The sequence below is a fragment of the Zonotrichia leucophrys genome, chromosome Z (assembly GCF_028769735.1).
Source record: "Zonotrichia leucophrys gambelii isolate GWCS_2022_RI chromosome Z, RI_Zleu_2.0, whole genome shotgun sequence".
NCBI classification, from domain to species: domain Eukaryota; kingdom Metazoa; phylum Chordata; class Aves; order Passeriformes; family Passerellidae; genus Zonotrichia; species Zonotrichia leucophrys.
Window position 1 is genome coordinate 23,186,810 of NC_088200.1, and position 22,080 is coordinate 23,208,889.

Consider the following 22,080-nt stretch of genomic DNA (forward strand, 5'->3'; position numbering starts at 1 on the left):
AGGCTCTTTACCAATCTAAATTGTTTTGTATTATTGCTATGAAATTGAAAAAATACTTTAAAAAAATAGAAATTACTTTGTAAAAGAATAGTGGAAGTATTTTTTTCTCTGTTGGAATAAAAGAAATGAAGTTACCTTTGATGTCTTACAGGCATATCTTACATTTTCGTAGTTTTACCAATAACATTCTAAATAACATTTTCATATTGCTTGTGATGCTGCAGCCATCAAACAGAATATGCATTCATTCTCTCCTCAGCTTTTCTCCCCCCACCAGTTCTGCAGAAGATTAGTAGAAACTAATTACTACACTGAGTACTTACTCCTGACTTCTGTTTGTAAGTTACTTAAACCTCCTGACCTTAAAAGTTCAGCATCAACTTGGCACCATTCAGTCAGGAACCAGGCTTGCCATATCCTTTCCATGTCTGTGATACATGTTCTTGTTAAATATAGCTCAACAGATTACTTAACTAAGGTTTCTACCTTGATGTCTAATACCTCTATTTGTACAACCCTGTGGATTTCTGTCAAATTTTGTCCTTTCCTCCATTTCTTTTGTGCTATAAATAACACGAAGAATAGGCAAGTCTTAGAAATACTTTAGAAACCACAACAAAAACCAAAAGTACATGTAGACATATTCATGCTTACTTGGAAGTATTGTGATTTAACAAACATGAGGATGTGTCAAAAACAACGCAGACCAACAAAACCAAGCTTTGTAATCACTGGTGTCATGTGTTAGAGGTAAACTATCTGTATCACAAGATAGGCCAAAGTGTCCCCCACTAGCTAACTGTGAATTTAAAGAAGCTTTAGAGAAAGCTTATTAATTGAATTACAGATGCAAGAACTAATAAATGTTTCAGGGGGCCAGGCATTATTGTCCCAGAGAAGCCTGAGTTAATTATTAATACAAGGTGTGGAGTTACAGCTCCCAAAGTGCTAGGTGTACAGTACCTCTGGCACTTCTGTGCTGCAGAGGGGATGCATTACAGCTCTTTGAGCTTGTTGCTAATGAATACAATTTGAGTGGATTAATCACATTTTTCAGTAACAGTTCGGGAAAGTTTCAGACTCTAAGAAGTAAAAGTGCAATAAAAAGAAATGTTGATCGTCCAGGACTTTTGTAAGTCTTAGAAGGTTGGCTGAAAACAGACTTCAAAACAAATGCTGGGCACAGATCACTTGAAAAGCAGCTCAGCAAAAATAGTGGGCAAATTATATTGTTATTTAATACCCAGCTGGCCTCCAAGACAGCCAGTCTTGCCTCCAGGACTGTCAATATATCCACAGTAAGAGAGATTAAATACTGATTGATGGGATTACAAAGAATCCAACAAAAGATGAGAAATTTCCACCATCTCACACATGCATCTCATACGTCTTTGGGTTTGTAGGCTTATAGAATTTCTTATTTCCAATTCATTTATCTTGATAGGCAGTCTAAGTCCTGTAATAAATTGAATTATGCTAGAAAAATACTGAAAAATCACCATAATTTATTCTGTCCCTAGCATGTGATCTGCTATGATGCAGTGACCACATCAGTGGAAAAGGAAAGCACATCAACCTGTTGGAGCTAGTCCAAAGGAGAACCACCAGGTTGCTCTTAGAGTAACTTGGTTAGAAGGATGGAACGGGCCTCCTATGAGGAAAGTCTGAGAGAACCGGGTTTGCAGAGCCTGAAAAACAAAATGTTTCAAGGTGACCAAATTACAGCCCTCTATTACCTGAAGAGGACTTGCAAAAAAGGGGAGGGACTTCTTATGAGAGGCTGTAGTGATGGGTCATGCGGGAAAGTCTTCCAACTGAGTTAGAATAAGTTTGCATTAGCTATTAGGAAGAAATTCTTTACTGTGAAGATGGTAAAGTGTTGTCACAGGTTGTCTAGAGAAGTTATGGATGCCCTGTTCCTGGAAGTATTTGTGACCAGGCTGGATGGGGCTTGGAGCAACCTGGTCTAGGGAAAGGTATCCCTTCAATGGCAGGTGGGTTGGAATAAGTTTAGTTTTAAGGGCCCCTCCAACTCAAACTGTTCTATTATTCTGAGCAAAGAACAGATTCTGCACTGCACTGATTTTTCTAGGGGAAAAAAATAGTTCTCCCATCTTTCTTTATGACATGTGCTTAATTGGAAGCCCTTCAAAAAGCCTAAACTTGATGTTTTACTGTTTTTTTAATGTAACTTTTTATTTCACTTGTTTTGATAGTGTACTAACTGTCTTGTGGTGTAACTTTAGAGAACAAGTTGGCACAGCTCTGTGTTCAAGCGCTCAGTTCTCTAATTATATGTTACCATAATAAGCATTGCTGTTGGATACAAAGTGTTCAGTTACTAATGGAATTTGTATTTTTGTAGCACAGAATTTTGTCTATCTAAAGCACCATGAGCACTAATAAGAGAAGTGAGATGACTATACCAGAGGCAAGCAAGTATTTAAACACTTCCCTTTTCTTCATATTGGTGAAAACTCCATCAGAAAAATGTACAAACAAGCATGAGGTTCTCAAAATCCAGACTTAAACTGTGACAGCTTTCCCTGAAGGGTTTTCCAGCTTGCAACAGCTGAAGCTCTGGCCCATTAGTTTGTTTGGGGTTTTTTTCAGTGCCTTCTTCTAATCAAAAAACCACAGAATCATAGAATGGTCAAGGTTGGGAGAGACCTTTAAGGGACTTTAAGTGCAACCATCAACCCAGCACTATCACTGTAACCCCAAAACCACTAAACCGCATCACCAAACACCAGATCCAGATGCCTCTTGAACATTTCCAGGGATGGTGACTCCACCACCTCCCTGGCACATCCTATTCCAAAGCATGACCACCCTAACAGCAAAAAAGCTTTTTCTAGTATCTAATCTGGCTCTTCCTTGTCTCAGCCTGAGGCCATTTCCTCTTGTCCTCTCATTGCAGGCACTGTAGCAGATTCAGGCCCCGACTCACCTCAGCCCCTTACGGGGAGCTGCAAAAAGCAATGAGGTCCCCCCTGAGCCTCCTCTTCTTGAGACTAAACAACCCCAGCTCCCTCAGCTGTCCCTTATGAGAGATGTTCTCCAGTCCTTTCAGGAGCCTCGCTGCCCTTGGCTGGACAGGCCCCAGCCCCTCAGTGTCGCTTTTGAAGTGAGGGGCCCAGAACTGAGCACAGCCTTGAGGTGAGGCCTCCCCGGTGCCCGGTGCCGGGGCTCGATCCCTGCCCTCGTGCTGCCGGCTGCACTGTTCTGGGCACAGGCCAGGTGGCACCGGCCTCCTTGGCAACTGGGCACACTCTGGCTCATGTTCAAACAGCAGCCCCCAGGTTCCTTCTCGAAGATCAGCTCTCCAGCTGCCTCACCCCAAGACTGTAGCCCTGCACAGGGGCTGCTGCAACCCCAGCGCAAGACACAGCACTTGGCCTTGTTGAACTTCCTGCAGTTGTCCTCAGCCCACTGACTGAGCCTGTCCCTCTGCAGTCTTCCTGCCCTCAAGCAGACCAACACCCCCACCCAACTTGATATCATCTGCAAATTTAATGAGGGTACAGCCAATTCCCATGCCCAGATCATCAATAAAAATGTTAGACAAAAGTGACCCCAAAACACAGCTGTGGGGAGCACCACTAGTGACTGGCCATCAGTTGGATTTAGCTCCACTCACCACCACTCTCAGGGCACAGAAAAACGGCTAGTTTTTACCCTAGTGCACGCATCCAAGCCAGTTTTTCTGGAAGGGTGCTTTGGGAGATTCTGTCAAATGCTTTATTGAAGTCTAGATAGATTACATCCTTCATATAGTAAGAGGGTCACTTTGTCATAGAAAGTGATCAGTTTGGCCAACCACAACCCACCTTTTCATCAATCCATGCCATCTGGGCTTGAGCTCCTGGTTGTCCTGAGTGCATAACAGCACTCAGGAAAATGTTTTCCATAAATTGCCAGGAACTGAGGTTAGGCTGACAGGCCTGTAGTTCCCTAGATCATCCTTCTGATCCTTCTTGTAGACTAGTGTTACATGTGCTAATTTCTAGTCAGCTGAAACTTCTTCAGTTAACCAGGACTGCTGGCAGGTGATTGAATGTATTTTGGTTCTGTCACCAGTTCTCTTATTCCTGTGGAGTGGATCCCACCAGAAGACATAGACTTGTGCACATCTAATTGGCATAGCAGGACACTAACCATCTCCTCCTGGATTGTTGCAGTGTCACTCATTTCCCCATCACCAACTTCCTGCTCAAGGAGCTGGCTGTCATAAGGAAAACTGGTTTTGATACTAATGACTGAGACAAAGGCATTAAGTACCTCTGCCTTCCTCTCACTCCCTGTCAGTACACTACCCTTCACATTCAACAAGCAATGGAGACACTCTTTGACCTTCCATTTGCTTCAAGTCTTTATAGAAAAATTTTATTGTCTTTAAAAGTAGAGGCCAATCAGATCCTAGTAAGGCTTTGGCTGTTCTCCCTACATGAACTTGTGGCATCCTGGTAGACCTCCCAAGTTATCTGTCCCTCCTTCCAGAAAAAATAGGCTCTCTTTTTTTATTAACCAGGCCTAATATTAACCAGGCTGGCCTTTTCCCTAATGACTTGTCTTCCTGCATATGGGGACAGCCTATTCCTGAATATTTAACAATTTCGTTTTAAAAGCATATCCATCCTTCCTGGACTCCTTTGCCATTCAGGACTGACTCCCAAGGGTCTCTGTCAATCAGTCAATCAGTTAGTTTACTCCTCTCTAAATTTCAGTCTCGCAAGTAATAATTAATGATCATTTTCACCTGGTGGTTCTTCAGGTAACTTTATGCTGACCTGAGTAGGCAATGTCAAGAAGAAATGTCACAAGTTCTCGCCTGCCATAGAAAAGTTAGAGCAACAATACTCACAAACCATGTAAACCAGTAGAAGGAAAATACTAGAACAAGAAAACTCTTCTGAAGGTGAATATTTGTCTTAGAAATGACAAAATGTCTGGACTCTAGGCACACTCTATACTCAGCAGCACAGATCAGTGTGTCCCCAGCCCACAAGTCTATTGCTTAGGGCCTAGGAGAGTGGAGATGCTGTTGTAACATGTGTTTTTGCTCTCTTTTTTCACATCCTCTGCATGTGTTTTTGCTCTCTTTTTTCACATCTCCAGACAAGTAAAGATCTGACCACGATGTGTCAAGGTGAGCTTAGAGTCTGACAGTATCAATACAGCTCAACTTGAAAATGCAGAGGGACACTGTATCAGAGCAGTATCCTCATCAAGTCACGGTTCTTCAGAGAATAATCATGGGCTGTTTGAAATGCATCTTTTTAGACACAGGGATGTAAAATTAGAAGTTAGAGTTGATCTAAATTGCCAATGTAGTTCTATTAAGAATGCCATTTCTGCAATGAGCGCTCAACCATTTTTTAACAGAAGGCATCCTCTGCAGAGTAACTAGTTCTACATCTGCGCTCTAAAATGATTGTTCATTCATGCAATTTTCCAAGGAATGAAGGAAAACATTTAACATTTTCCAAAGTAATCACTAGAGTTAATCATAAATCATCTTTCCCACCATATACAGTTTAAGCCATGAAAAATTTTTCCTTTGAAAATGCTTAAACAACATTTTTAACTGTAAAAAATGCCTTGTTCTCTTATAACCATGAACTTCATTGGAAACTAAATCTTTCTCCCAAAATTGTTTGTTTTGACAACACTTCTTTAAAAAAAACAATATTTAAAATTAAAAGTCCCAACTGATGTTAATATTAACCATTCAAAATAATATAAAAAAGTATTTTTTGGTCTTGTTTTGTCATGTATAGGAGTATTACTGGATAGCACCTTTCTTCCACTTTTGAAAATAAAGATGCTAATATGGAACAAACATGGAAGTGGGGGTTGGCTTATATAATTACATAACATTAATCATAAGGCTGAGAAGAAACCTCCAATGAAGCATTTCTCAATTGTGAAAGCTGGAAGATTTCCAGAAATAGGGCAATTTGCTCTTCTACCTGTAAGGAGATAGTTTGGTTTTTTCACCACAAATCACACAATATTCTAAATCCTTTGCAGAGAAAGAAGCAGATGACAGGAGGAAATACTTACTACTAACAAGGTTTCACCAAGAGTTTCAAGAGTCAGAAATGCTAACACAAGCTTATTCAAAAGTCACATAATTGATTTAAAAGTTTAAGGCACTTTTACAGCCAGCATGTGTCCATTTTTCTTACATACAAGAACAAAGCCAATAATGCCAATCTATTAGACTAATGATTCTGTTATGAATCTTAAATTACTTGCTACATAGATTCCTTAAAATATGCTGATACTGTTGTAACTGTAATCATAATAGAGTGCCCATTTATAAGATAAAAATTTTACTTCAAGTAGCATAAAAACTCCAGGTCTTATCTTGCAACTCAGTTGAACTTAGGCTCCAAATAAACGATTACAAAAGCAGGAGGTCTAGAAAATACACTCTATAATTGTATTTTGGTAAGTATATCCTGGGATCAGAAAATAATTAAATGGTTTAGGCTGTAAGGAATCATACATCACGTATTTCCAGACCCTCTGCCATGAGCAGAAAACCTCTTACTAGGCCAGGTTGAGCAGAGCTCCATCCAGCTTGTCCTTGGACACTTCCCGAATGGGGCATCCACAGCTTCTCTGGGCAGTTTCATCCAGTGTCCCTCCACCCTCACTACAGAGAATATCTTCCCTAGAGAATATTTTCCCTGTATATAGCCTGAAACTAAATTCTGTAAGTTTTTATTACCATTTTTCTTTAAGGTTTTATTGCTTCTTGTCTAATTACCACATCTTCTTATAAAAATCTGTTCCCATCTTTCTTTAAAACCCCCTTTAAGTATGGAAAGGCTGCTGTAAGGTGTCTCCAGGGCCTTCTCTTCTCCAGGCTGAACAACCCAACCCTCATAGCTGTGTCCATAGGAAAGATGTTCCAGTCTCCTGACTATTTCTGTGGCCCTCCTCTGGACCTGTTCAAGCAGGTTCATGCCTTTCCTGTACTGAGGACCCTACATTCGAGGTGGGGTCTCATTAGAGTGATTTAGAGGAGCAGAATCCCTTCCCTCATCCTTCTGGCCACACTGCTTTGGGTTTGTTTTGCTGGGCTGCAAACCCATGTTGTAGGCTTTCCTTTAACTTTCCATTCCACCAGCACACCCAAGTCCTCCAAAGGGCTGTCCAAGCAGACACTGACCACAAACTCCCTAGGTGTGACCTAGGGAGATGGTCAGACAAATTCAGACAATTTCTTAGAAACCTTACAGTCCACACATTTAATCCATATCTTTAAAATTTAGGGAGAGGGATTTTGTGGAGTACTCTGTCAAAGACCTTACAGAAGTGTAGCTGAATGACATCCACAGCCCCTCCTTTGTCCACTGATGTAGTAACTTCATCACAGAAGGTTTGCTGGTTTGTTCAGGCAGTTCCTTCCCTGGTGAAGAGGTGTCTACTGTCTCAAATCACCTCCCCATCCTCCAAGAACATTAACAGAGTTTCTAGGAGGATTTTTTCTGTGAATTATTGTATTAATAGAGCGTTTCCTCCAATATCAGTGCTCACAACCAGAAGTATAGAGGAAAAAATTACTTCTGTGCCAGCCTTCCTTACCAGATATCCCAAGGCCCAGAAGTGTCTCTTGATCATCTTTGAGCTACATGTTGCAGCATCATCACTGCCCACATGGAAAAGCAATAATGGAAAAGAGTCTCAGGGACATACCAAGTCATGAAGTTTCCTTGGAATTGCTATGAATTATGGGATAGAAGAATGGCTGTAAAAATAGAAGCTTTCTCCATAGGAAGACTATTAACAAATGTTTAGTTTATGTACATGGGGATCCTTCAGTGTAGACTATCCAAAACCTAATCTGTTCATTTATATTTTGTGAAAATTATCTTACCTTCACAATTCTACTCTACATCTCCTAGATACTGTTTCCTTTTACCTAGTTAGATTCTTTTCACTACCTCTTTGCAAGTTTATCCTTTCCAAAATTACCTTACCTTCTAAAAGGATAAATCTATAGACTTTCAACCCCATATTTCACATCTGTGATTTCCCTTAATATTAAAAACTCTCTGCAGGACAGACCATCCTTTCTCTGCTAGATATGTTTTGTTGGTGTCTTGGTATTGCTGCAGCAAATTAGTTATCAAAAACAGGGGAGCATAGTATTTTTGTGAAAAGAATAAAATTCTCTCTATTTACTCAGTTCCTGTGCTTGGTGGAAATTTAAATTCATTATTGCCTTCCAAGTAAATATAGTGATAGGTATGCTAGGGCAAAATACAGTTTTCTATGTGGCATAAATGAAAATATATGAAAGTACAAGTTCTGCTTCCAAAGAGTTTGCTTTTCCATTAGGTAATTTTTTTTCCTTTCTTTAAAGTCAGATTAGGGATAAAAATCCTCTCCTTTCTCTCTAGCAATCTTGAGGTAATCCTGCAGTTTCATAATTTTTCTGAGAGATATTAATGAGCTATTAATCTCACCAATGGAAGAATTCATCAACATCAACCTAACTGAAAAAAAGGAAAAGATTTGCACTGGGTTGCAATGGAAATTCTGAAAACAAAAAGCTTAGCTTTCCATATTTGATTTCAGTTCTACTGGGACAAGAAAGCAGTGATCTGCAGCACCATTTACCTCCACTTACAGTGAGCATACCTCCTAGGGAAGAGAGATTAGATGTGGTCTGAAGTTAATTTTCTGAGTAGGTACAGAACTAAAGTGAAAATTCAGAAAAACAGTGCAGAACAAGACAAAAGACATTCCTTATGGAAATCAAACCGTACTTCAAGACAGACAACTTCTTTTTCATCTTCCATGGCTTGTTTCGTAGCGTGGCAATCAGTTTCTTTTTTTCTTCTACCTCTTCTTTCAGCTTGGCCAATTCCTCCTCTGTAATTGGCTCCTCCTCAGATTCAGAATCAGAGCTTTAAACAAAAGCAGGAACAAAAAACATCACCAAAACTCAGGCAGGACAGATGTTTTCACAGAAAAACGTGCTTTGTGTTAATTTCTGTTAAATTTGAGGCTATATTAACGCTTTCACACTTGCACAGAAGGGAGGACACCCTTCCTTTAGATTTGTTATTAGTTTTAGTATGAAAGGCACAGCCTGCATACAAAATGCAGAGCTGGGGGACAGTGAGCAGCACTCTTGAGGTAAAATCTGAGAGTCACTTACTGTTTCTTTTGGTCAAGTGAGGATGCTCTAACTACAGCCATAAAAGCAAACTCCTTCACCTCAGTATGTCACAGTAGAGAGACAAATGACAGCCCATGCACTGAACAAGATGATATTTCATAGATGAGAAAAAATTCAAAGCCACATTTCAGCAAGCATTCAAGGAAAGGAGGTGCAATTGTAATGGCATCTCCAGGTATGTTGTGTCTGTGATCTGAACTCATTATCCATATATCAGTTTGTTGTATCTTTGCAAAGAATTGCTGATTAAAAAGATATTCACATTTCTAAATTCTGCATAGATACCATTTCTTTGAGCAATCTTGCATCTCATCTAATGGCGTTTAGCAATTCATTGGCAACAAGTGTTTCCTCTTTTTATGCAAGTGAATAGAAAAATTATAAAAAGGAAATAAATAGACTGAATTTCTGTCCTAAAAAGCTGACAGTGACAACTACCACTAAGTGATCTCTTGATGACAGCAGTTTGATGCATTTCTGTCTGTTCTTGTTGTGCTTTCTTTCGCTTCTTTTGTTGATCTGCTTGCCTGTTTCTTTGACTTATGAATGTTTAAAACTGTACTGAAGATTTTTTGGGGTTTTTTAATGGTTTTTTGGCTTGATTAGAAAAAAAATAATTCTGACTTTATCAAGCAAGTAGTTTTCAGGCTCTTTTGCTCATACTTCACCTTTCTGAGAATTTGATATCCAAGATATGAGAACTGAATTATTCATTACTTAATGTATAGGTTCTATCTCCTGAAAAATTTAAAAATTATAGAACTTTTCCTCTACCAAAACAGGTAATACAATGTCTTTTTAGAGATCTAAATGGCATAAATGACTCAAGAGTTTACCAGCAAGAATACTTGAAGGATTCAAAATAAACAAATAAAATCAAAATACTTTTTGAAGCACAGAAAAATACAAGTTTGTTATTGGTCATCTGCCTATGGTCTTCATTAATTTTACTTAATTATAGGGAAAGATTAGGGGATGAGCTGAAAACTTTCAGACACACAGAAGTTAGCAAAGGAAAGAAAGAAGCTTCCACAGCTATAGGTCACCTTGTTCTTAAAGGTTAAAATCCTATTTAATATCATAGAGCCATAAAATCACAGAATGGTTTGGGTTGGAAGGAACCTCAAAAATTTTCTCTCTCTAACCCTCTCTGCCATTTGCAAGTATGCCCACTAGATGAGGTTGCTCGGGACCCCATCCAGCCTGGCCTTGAACACTCCCCAGCTGTGGAGCACCCACAGCTTCTCTGAGCACTTGATCCAGCGCTACACCACACTCTGAGTAAAGAATTTCTTCCTAACATCTAATATAAATATGTTCCCTTTCAGTTTAAAACCTTTGACCCCTGTTCTGTCACTGTCTGGCCATATTAAATTTCTTTCTCCCTCCTTTTCATTAGCTCCCCTAAGGCAGATCTCCCCAGAACCTTCTCTTCTCTAGGGTGAACAATTGCAATTCTCTCAGCCTGTCCTGTAGGAGAGGTACTCTAACCCTCTGAGCATCATTGTGGCTTGTACAGAATAGACCGTCACCTTAGAAAGTTGTACCCCATCATGATGGGCTTTACACAGCAAAAGACAGTATCACAGAAAGCTTGAAGCTACATGAAGAGAAACTGCTACTGAGAACCACAACTATTTATTGGCATACCAGTATTGTGAAGAGCAAGTTAAGAATGGCAAGAAAACTGAAGTCAAATGGAAAAGGGTTAAAAAGTTATTTTTGCATAAAATTTTGAGAGAAAATGCAAAGAGAGTCATGTTTTAATGATGAACAGAAGGATTAAAAGTCGGATTTGAGAGAGCTCAGAATCCCTTGTCACAATCAGCTGTTCTCCATTTTACTAAGCGGAGTGATGTGCCTGACATTAAACGTGTCCTTTGATGGAAGATTGCTGGGTTATACAAAGCTGGAATTTGCTGGTTTACAGCGCTGCAGTGAGAGAGTGGGAAACATGAAGGCTCTGTGCTAATGTAGTGAGCTTACTGAGAAAAGGAAGCTTAACAGAACACAAGAGGTCAAGCCAGGATAATGTAGGCTTTGTGCCCTTTGCCAGCTACTGCTTTGTTTGTCTTGACAAACATGTCTCATCTTCCATTCTTCACTTTCCTTTGGAACCAGAAAAATAATAAAAAATCCAAATTCTAGAGTTTGTTTAAGAAACCAGCATTTCCTAGTGTGTTTACATTATGCAGCCAAACTTGGTGGAGTAACAGCAGAGTTTTCCTTTAGCTCAAGTGGTGGAACACCATGTTAAGTCAGGAAACCAAAATTTTCTCTTCAGCATTAAAAAGTCTTAGCCTTTCATGAAAGGTTTTTATTCACCCGTTTGAAGGTCAGAAGGGTTCATTGTGACCTGCAGGCTAACATAAAGCATCAAGTGTCAACAAATATCTTGACATAAAGACCCCATCCTCCTTGGCTCCAATTCAATACTCCAATTCAATACACATCTAAGTCAGTAAAGTTCTTGAAATCAAGTGCTTCTTTCAAGCTGAACACACAACAAGTTTCTTCATTCTCGTTTGGTTTTATGGCCTTATTATACATCTCTATTTTGGTTTTAGTTTCATCTCATTTTTATTGATGTAATTTACTTTTCTCATTATTTCTGTGTATAGCATTAAAAATTAGGAAGAAAATGTTTTCTTTGAGATAGGATGTTACATGATAAGACTGGTAAAACTTTGAGAGTATAGCATGGCAATTTAATAAATTTTACTAAATTTGAAATCTTTCCAGTTTTTTTGTGTAAATTCTATTTATACAGATAATCCCTATAGCATTGCCTGTCAGTTAATACTATTCAGTTAGAAAAAAGTAGTGTCTTAATCTTCCATGTACCTACAAGCTTTCGCAGAAGTTTTATACTCTCAAGCGAACTTAATAAAAGTCAATTTAATCACAGATAGAGCTATGCAGTTGGAAGAATATGATCCCATTCTGTTTTTTTTTAATGTGACAGCACAAAGTTTCTAAAATCAATCAGAGAAAATGAAACAAAGCAGTAAAGAACTAAACTATTTTTTAACCCATGAACATCTCCAACTCTCATAGTGAGATTAAAGGAACTAGTTATCATTGATATTTTGGTGTTGATGATTACGAACAGGGTAAAGCAGGCTCTCCTCACACCCTCAATAACAGGCAACAATCAGCCTCATCAACAACCATTAATATCTAAGAAAAGAAGATATAAACTCACCGAGAAAGAACTGCTTTGATCATGGCATTACCCTGGGAAACTCACTACCACAAATTAACCAAGAGTGGAATATTTAAGTTTTGAAAAAACAAAATAACTAAACCAGAAAACCAACTCAGAGTTTTTCTAGGATTCCCTTATGTCCTTTATGTAGAATAAGCAGTGCATGAAGAGGTTTTCCTGATTTAAATGAAAAGTACACGGGGGCAAAAAGGCAACTGCAGCAGATTCTATTGACTTGTACTGTGATCGCACCAAAATGGGGCATGTTGCTAGAGTTTAGCAAAAGCCACCATGACAGCGGTAAATATCATATTATCTCTCTGCCAAATAGTTCCACTTTTCATTTAGGGAAATTTTTCTTGTGTCTTCTTTCTCATCTTCTGATTTCACTGTTTTCTTGCTGTTTCATGCTGAAACACTTTGGCAATTAAAAAACTGCATCAGCAAGGTCTATGCTTAAGCAGTATAGAGAAATTGTTAATTAAAAAACTGCATCAGCAAGGTCTATGCTTAAGCAGTATAGAGAATTTGTTGTGATAGGTCCTCCCAGACTTGCTAGAGTGGCTGTATTTCTTCTATACTGCCAACCTTACTTTCCATTCTGAAGTCTTACAAACCCTTTATCTCAATCACAGCCAAACTGATCACCAGCCTGCTATCCTTCATTCTTACATTATTTCGTTTTTTCTTTTGAAAATATTTTAAAATATTCTTATTATTCTTCAATCTTTTCAGAAGCTCCTGTAAGTCTAAAAATATAATACTCTTGGGGTATCTTTGAGACTGTCCTCAGTATTTCCTCAAATGTTTTTAGGCTTATTACTTTAGGATCAAGGCAGCAATTTCAAGTTATTTCGCCCAAAATTATGTATTTTAATATTTAAAACTTTGGAAGACAATGAAAAACATTGTGCCCTTGCTCAGTTTTCTATTTTAAGTGGCCTTTTTTAATTAACACTGTGTAAATGTTTACAATGAAGACAAAATTAAGTGAAGGAACACAGTCAGAGCTGTTGCTCTGTGAGTACAGAAAACTGCACACAGAAGTATTATTGCCATCACAGTGAAGAGCCAGCAGAAAGAAAAATTTTAGGGCTTCTCATTCTCATTGGGAAGGGAAATTAAGTAGAAAGGTATGGAAATGGGATCACCTACAAATTAATACAACAGCATATCTTACTGTATATTTTCCTTTTAGTCCTGCTGTGCTCTCCAGTGATGCCTCTGGGAACAGAAACAGCTGTAACAAGTGATGACTGAGGAATGGGAGTTTCTCTCCCTCTCCATTGAGATAGCTCCATTTATAACCCTTATAAGTGGCTCCCGGGGTTGCTCCCTTTCAAAAGCACAAGAAGGGACAAGGAGCAAGGGAATGCTAGGATGGCAGAGAAATAGAAATGTTTTTCTGAAGGGGTCCCTGTCACTGGAGTCTTATAAAGATACTTTGGAAATTTGAAAAGTGACATTTCAGAGGAAGTGAGTGGGAGACAGATTGGAAAATCCCATTTTAGTTTTTGGTTCCAGGTTCTTGAAATTTGGGCACAGATCTCAATGAACTGGCTCAAAACTGGCTGGGAAACAAGAATATGATCTTCTGAGAAGCATCAAGATTTTAGTTCTATACTGGAAATAAAACTTGGCTTTCTGGGAAGGTAAGCAGCTTGGAGTTTGTGGCATTTTAGTTTTGCAAAAAGAAAAAAGCGGGGCAGATCTCACCACTTTCTACCACCTCTACCACTTTCTCTTCTCCTCTGTCATTTTCACTCCCTTTCCCTAGAAAGCAGCTCATATACTTGGAATATAACTAGATATGACTTTCCAGAAAGTTTCCATTTCACTCAGCTGTGATTTCTTCATTGCAGGACAAAGTATATCTGTCCAACTCCAATCTGACTGTCACAAGTAAGGAAGTCATATTGACTCTTGGTATTTCTCAGCTATAAGAGAAAACAGGTTTTATGTAGGACAACTACAGTCTTATTATAAGGAAAAAAAATTAATTACCCTGATCCTGATTTCTTTTTGTCTTTTTTCTTCTTGTTGGCCTTCTCTTTTTTCCCTTTTTTATCAGACTTTTTGTCCCCTTTCTTCTCATTTTTACCTTTCCCACTTTTACCCCCTTTCTCATCTTCATCATCTTCATCATCTTCCTTGGATTTCTGATTTGCTTGATTCTTCTTGGCTTTTGCAGGTTCCATATCAGAATCACTGGCCTCATTTCCAGCTGCTCGTCCTCGTCTACGGCTTCTGTGCCTACGAGGCCCAGCTCTCCTCATCCCACCTTCATCATCGTCATCATCTTCATCACCATGCCTGTCTCTCCCTCTGGCATGTGCTCTTCTAGGTCTTGGTGTTGCTCTCTTCTTCCCTTTATCTGTGATTGATTAAAAAACATAAAAGCACATGAGAGGAGGGTGTATGTTAGAAGGAGATATTTCCTCCTCCTTCATTCTTAGTAATAATCAGAAAACATCTGTGCCCAGCATCAAAGTAATCCAGGTCACTGACCTGTTCCTTTGGCATTTTCTTCATTCTCAACTGCACTGCCTTCTTGATTGTCATCACTACCATCTGTCAAGTGAAAAAAAAGAAGGGCAGTGGATATGAAGGGTAGATCAATCATTAGAAATTCAGGGGTTTCAAGAAATTCTTGGCAACTACTGTTTTGTACCTCTTTACAATATTTTATGAAGCCGGCCTTTCGAAATATGGCAAACAATTTCAAAGAGGTAAGACGAAGACAGAAAAACCAGTTACACTTCCCTTCAGCACTCAAATAAATACACCTCAAAGGGACACTGGGAAGAACTCTTGCTGAAATTAAAGAACTTGCAGAAATTAAAAAATACTAAAAGAATAATTTTCTGATTTGACTGGAGGGCATGAAGCTCCAGACTTGCAGCATAGCTGAAGAGTTCCATTCCTGAAGAAAGAGGAGGTTCCAGCAATCAAATCTCTAAGCACAGGGAGAAACCTTGGTCAGCTCACTTCTACGTTCTACCACATACAAGTTCTATTCTACCACTCTACCACACAAGGTGTTTTGAACATTGCAGGCTTTAGAGGGATAGTCCATTTTTAGAAAATTGTAGTGTTTCTCCTTAGAAACGTCTTGCTTAATTTTTCATTCTCAATCATTCTCAATAAGCTCTAAGCTCAATGAGAGACAATGTCTGTGCTACCTATCAATAAGCAGAAAATTATCCACTTCATTTGCCTGGTACACTTTGAAGCTGTGATCATGGATTTATAAAGAATAAACTAAATAATAAAAATACTCTCATATGTATTATATCCATCACAATATCTAATTAATATTTAAATAATGTGGGTTTTGTAACATTGGTATGAATATATCACTTAACTTGTAAGTAATCTGAAACTGCTTCTGAAACTGCTATTGATATTCCCTAGGAAAGATTCTTCAGAAGAAATATCTGAGAAGCCAAGTTCTAATGAGTCCTTCTGAGGTATTTTTGAGCTTGTGTGTGTGGCTAAACACTTTAGACACTTTGGTGGTATTTATAGAAATAGGTGGTAGTAGGAAATTACTGAGAAGACTAACAGTGATTACCATGAAACAGTAGAAGTAGCTAGTAGTTGTCCCACTAGTATATAATGTGTATGTTCCATGTATATATTGTCCAGTTTCCCCTCTGGACAGGTGATAGGTGCTGATCCTTATGGTAGCGTTTTTTAGGTAAGAAACTGCAGCATCTTCCTTTTTCAGTCATCTCTAACATCTCTGAATTTTTCTTTATATTCTTTCTTCACACATTTCCTGGTCGCCCAGTTTCTCTTATAAAATTTAGTAAACCACTACCAATTAATTGAAAATTTATACACAAATTGATTTATTTAGGGACTGCTATGGCTAACTTCTTGACTTTGCCTAGTATCAAAGAAAAAGAGTAAAATGAAGAGTATGTCAGGCTGCAACCAAGAAGGAGTCCAGGGTCTTCCTTCACTATGTGCAGTAACAGGCAAAGTTTTATTAACCAGAATTTAACTGGCACATTAAAACTGAGTCTAGCTTCCCTACACAAAACATCTAATTTTAATTAACACTTTCTATCAGTCTGACAGCATCTGCACCATAATTTTTAAGTTTATGCAAAAATATTGTCATTCGATATCATCATTGGAATGTGACTATAAATGCTTCTTTGTTCTGCCTGGACACATGCCTTCTGCTGCTGACAGTAACAGGATCTCTGTTGATAAAGACCATTGTGCTGCTATTGAAAGCTTGCAAAGATGAAGACAAGCACTTCTAAAGAGATACTTCACATGCAACGGTAGGGCACTGCCTATTATCAAAACAGATGCTGTGGCTGATCTCCTATGGAAAACCAGGAATTCCCAGGAAAGAAATTTATTGGTTGCACAGCGGCCTCAGTGTACCCTGATGAGCCCATACAACAAGCAAACAAATGGAAGTTTATCATATATACTGAAAAATGCATCAGCAGTGAAGCAAGCTTGAGTAGTTGTCATATTGACATAACGAGGAAAGTGACAAGGGATTGTGAGACACAGAGACTTAAACTTAAGGCTCTTAAATTCTGCTTAAAGGTAGAAGATATCTGCTGGAATCTGTTTAATTCTAGTAGCATAAGGAAAGCAAATTCACTACACTGAAAATTTGAGATAAAATTCCAAGGTAATTTACAGATTTCAGACTGCTTGGAAAAAGCATTGAAAACATTGCTATGGGTGAGTGTATCTGAATATTAAGTTCTGTATGCTAATAATTTTTTTCATCTGAATTATCAGGCACCTGAGTAATAAAGGATAATTAAAAAAAAATAAGGAAAAAGCCAAAAATCAAACAGAAATAGATATTGCCATAAAACAAACCTAGAAAGCATGACCAGTGATTACATGGGGCTATCAGCTAAAAATGGGTATTATAGACATGCCCAGCAAGCACTAGTGCACCTTCAAAATTTCTGTCCGCAAAGATTTAAAATTGTATCTCCAATCTGAACTTCATATGGAAACAAAGTATGTTAGCATGAAGACTGTTCAAGGTGTACCCTTCTCACTCTGGCACATCTTTAGAAAAAGACACCTCTTCCAGGTCATAGGTACACGCAGAGAGCATTTTGCTGAAGCTCAAGGTAGAACTAAGAGTTATTGTGACAGCACTGATAGCAGTGGTGCTGTGTAGAAGAGAAAAAAATATCTGAGGAGAAGGAATGGAAGAGCTTTGTCAGCCGTGAGAACTGTGCTGAACCACATTTATGTATGGGTTCATCAAAGCTACACAGCCACCCCTTGCTGCTCCCACAAGCTGCATGAACAACTTTTGTGTCTGATTGTTTTGTACTTATTATTGAAAGACCAGTGTTGATAATTAGCTGGGTACTTGAGAAATAAGATAAAAACTATTATTATTATTATTATTATTATTATTATTATTATTATTATTATTATTATTATTATTATTATTATTGTTGTTGTTGTTGTTGTTGTTGTTGTTGTTGTTGTTGTTGTTGTTGGTTTATTATTATTATTATTATTATTATTATTATTATTATTATTATTATTATGACTATTACTATGACTATTACTATTACTATTACTATTACTATTACTATTACTATTACTATTACTATTACTATTATTATACTATGTCAGGTCATAAAGTCCATTATACTTTTCAAAGAGGAAAGGAACAGGCTATGCAGCTCACAATGCAGCAATTGTACTCAACTAGTGCTTGTGTAAAAGCATGTTCAAATGAATTACCAGAGAAGCATTTCTACAATGTTCAAACACAGATAACGCTTTTGATGACACTATATCTAAATGTAGTTTAGTACTTAATTTAAATGTGCTGCTGTAAACCACAACATAGACAAACAGTAGAGTCCATCCTCAGGCACTGTCTTTTGATCCTATGGGGAGCCAAAATGCATTTTTTTTATACTTCGCTTTGTAAAATTGCAGTATTTGTTGCAGAAAAAAAAAATCCTCACTATATGAGAAATTTGTAAACTAATCTTGGGAATTTTTAAACAGATCATGTGATTCGACTTATGAAAAGTTCAGTGAGTCCTCCCGTAAAAACAACTAAGTGTCACAAAAGCACTGTCTAGAATTACCAATTTTTCCAGAAAAGGGTTGATAGAACCCCTTATCTTCACAGTGTTAATATTCATAGGCTAATAGCAGCCTTTGACTCAGCTAACTTGAGTTAGTCTGACTCAGAGCAAAAGCTCAGCTGCTACACCTTCCAGGATACATCATCTTGTCCTAAAGACTGTATACTTGCATATGCATCTTTAAGTATATTTGAAGATATAGTCCATAACTCCTTGTAGTCCACGAAATCCAATCACATTTTAATTTTTTTTCCAAGTAGTTTAAGGGAAACTTTCTCATCTTTCTAGATTAAGGGCAGTGATAGTGTAATCTAAGTAAGCTATCATTTTACCCCAAGTCTTATTTAGACTATAGCCATAAATGAGACTACAAGACTTAAAGAAGGTGTCCTGAATATGGGCTCAGACCAACCTGCAAGTCACAGACACAAGGCAGAATATCAGACAGCTCAGGGAGAGGGCTCTAAACATTGACATGTTGGCTGCTGAGGAAAGTAAGGGTAGGAAAAAAATGCATAACACTCTAGTCTTTGTTCTATCTGTTTAGCAGATCATGAGAATAGTTTTCCCTTTACCTTGATTTCCCAAGTTGTTTTTATACCTTCTATCAGAAGCTATTACCCAGATTTCATGCTTTGAATTTTTTTAAACTTATTCTACACTGACATTGTTTTATGGACTTTTCACTGTGAGAGGGATAATAATTCTTGAAACTAACTCATAGAACATGGCCCACTCCTGTAATATCTGTGCTCCCACTACTACTGTGTAAAGCTGACTGCTGCTAAGCAATTCTGCATTTTGGTGCTGCAAAAAACTCAGTGGAATGCAAAGTAATCAAAAATGCTGCCTGACTTTTTTTGTACATATTATAAAAACATATTTCTACTTAATTAAGTGTCAAAACAATGAAATGGATCATCTGCCAACAGAGACCTGTAAGCAACTACTGTGTTTGTCTCTAAACTGGACCATGTCCTTTAAGTGTTGGAAAGACATCAGCCTACGTAGATAATAAACTTAGTGTTCAACAAGAGGAAATGTCAGAAATGCAAGACTGTATTAGACAATAAATGCCTGGCAAGTACTAGTCAAAAAAAGGTAGTGTTATGTAACACTCATTTCTATGTATTAACATACATTTCTAAATTATTCTTTCTAATCGTGCTTATATGAGAGTATCTCACAATAAATATCACTGGAAGTAACAATAAATATCACTGGAAGTAACACCTGTGAAATACAACAGAAATAATATATCACTATCACAGGAAGTCTATTGGAAAAGTGAATTAGTGAAGGCTTCAACATGTAAGATTTGTGACCTTAACACTTGAGACCCCATCCTCTTAGTGTCTTTCCAGACTTTGGGAAGAACACCTTGGCTCACTTGGGCACAAAAGAAGAGAGCTTGAAACACAGAAATCTCAAATTAAAATTACATTTATAGAGCAACCATAACGCTCAGTATTTCAGACTATGCTTTATTTTTTCTCTGTTTTTTCCCAGTGTCACAAATTTTACTTCCAATGAACAAACATAACAATCACACAACACAACTCAAAAAATGCATCCTGACCAGCAATAGTTATGAATTTATAAAGTAAAATAATAATCATTATTCAGTTACACACAAACTGGCTATTATATTGCTTGTTTTATTCATCAAAATTGGCAATATCATAAACACCAAAGTAAGTGGAATATTTATGCTTCTATGTCATAAGAACACCAGGGTCTTGGAAGACTTACTGGTCTTAATGTACAATGTTGTGCTGCCCTGCAGGCCTATATACCTGAATTGTTTCCAGAAATTGTCTCTGGGGCAATGAGCTTTCCCTCTGCAGGAAAGAAAATTTGCCCATCTAATATTTGAAATGTTTTAAATCAGTGTTTGAAAACTACAACTGGATACCACAGGGAGCAAATGAAATCCATTCAATTCACACTGCTCATGAGAACCGAGAACATTTTCTCCTATTAGATTTCCCTTGCACATCACCAGAACAAGACATCAGGCATTATTATCCTACAAAAAAATTTCTTAGATCCAGAATAGTGCAGTATTAATATAGAAATACTGTTAATCTGACTCTGTAGAATGTTTGACATTTCATAATAAATATAGAAAGCAGTAAGAAAAAGAGGCAATTTTTATGCACCTTACAGAAGCCACAAAGTAACACTGTTTTCTTAGTATTTCCTACAAACTACATGTAAGTATAAGACAAGTAACAGGGCTGTAGTCACAATCTTTTGATTTACTAATCAGTGGAAAGAAACACTATCATGCTCCAACTAGTCAACTTCCAAATAAAACACATTTCTGAACAAAAGATAATGAATTGTGACTAACAAGATTTTATATTAAAAAGAAGTAGAAGAAAACAGAATTTTCACACTATTGAGCTACATGCAGAAAATGAATATGTGCTTAAGTTGCATAATGATATTTGCAATTACCGTTTCCTTCTGCTGACTTGTCCTGTTTAGTCATTGTGATGTTTCACAGGGCTGCTGCAGGTGCTGGATATACAGAAGAGTGTCTGAAGGCTGGGTGGTTCAAGATGAAGCATCCCACAACATCATCCTGCCTGTCATTGAACGGGTGGCGCTGGTGAAGTTTCACTCACTGAAATATAAGAAGATACTAATTTCGTAAGTGATAAATCTTTCATGAGTGTTTAGTTTACTATTTAGGTTTAGCATACTAGGATTAAAAGAGTCAAAGATGTTATTAATTTTCTTTATTCTTATTGCTGAAAAAGGTCTTTTGCAATGTGCTTACCTATGACAAACACAGGTTTAAGTGCTTAAGTGCCTTACTGAGGAAGGAGGTTGCACAGTGTCCACATGAATATGCTCTCATGCTCTATTCAGATCTACAGTTCTGCGCATGGAGAAAATTACATAGAATATTCTTCTGTCACAAAAGTCAGATTTTACCAAAGACATGCTTGAATTGCATAGCTTTAATAGAATAGCCTGACACTGATTTAAAAAATCTTAGCAGAATGAGGTAGATTCTGACTTATCTGCTGGTTTGCATTTGCACCTCCTTGCAGTTCTGTTAGGACTCTTGTTTCTGCCTTATATCCAGATGTTACACACTGAGATTACCAGTTTTATGCTGATTGGCCTTTGATCTAAATTAACAATGGAAGAAACCCAAAACGTAGTTTACAAGTCAAGTCAGGTTTGGAAATAAAAATCTGAAAGAACATGTTACAAATAAAAACAACACTAAATACAATTTTTGCATTAAGTATTTGTATTTAACTACATAATTCTATCATAACTCTTTAGCTGAAATTCTTTCAGAGTGACCCAGATGAAAAAGAGTGCAAGCACCTGCAGAACAGCCTACCTTCTCAGATGCTCCTGACTGGTGTCTGGATCCTCTTACATACAGGACTGTGAAAGCCATTTTTTTTCTTTGGAGCTGTCATTCAGGTGTCTGAAGGAAGTTTATCTGGAAATTAATCCAGTGAGGCTGACTACCTTTTCATTTTCTTTTAGCATGGAGCTGCATGGGTTATTTGTTTTGTTTTGAAACATAT

General features: G+C 37.7%; 1 protein-coding gene across 1 annotated transcript in view; it reads right to left on the bottom strand.

The window, feature by feature from the left end:
- TMC1 (transmembrane channel like 1) overlaps positions 1-21,017 on the bottom strand; it is a 54,440-nt gene extending 33,423 nt beyond the window's left edge. Inside the window, exons 1-4 of the mRNA XM_064736188.1 lie at positions 20,984-21,017; positions 14,919-14,981; positions 14,415-14,784; positions 8,787-8,927 (exon numbers count right to left, since the gene is read on the bottom strand). Coding sequence (XP_064592258.1) covers positions 8,787-8,927; positions 14,415-14,784; positions 14,919-14,981; positions 20,984-21,017 — 608 coding nt within the window. The remainder of the gene's footprint in view (positions 1-8,786; positions 8,928-14,414; positions 14,785-14,918; positions 14,982-20,983) is intronic.
- Positions 21,018-22,080: the final 1,063 nt, after the last annotated feature.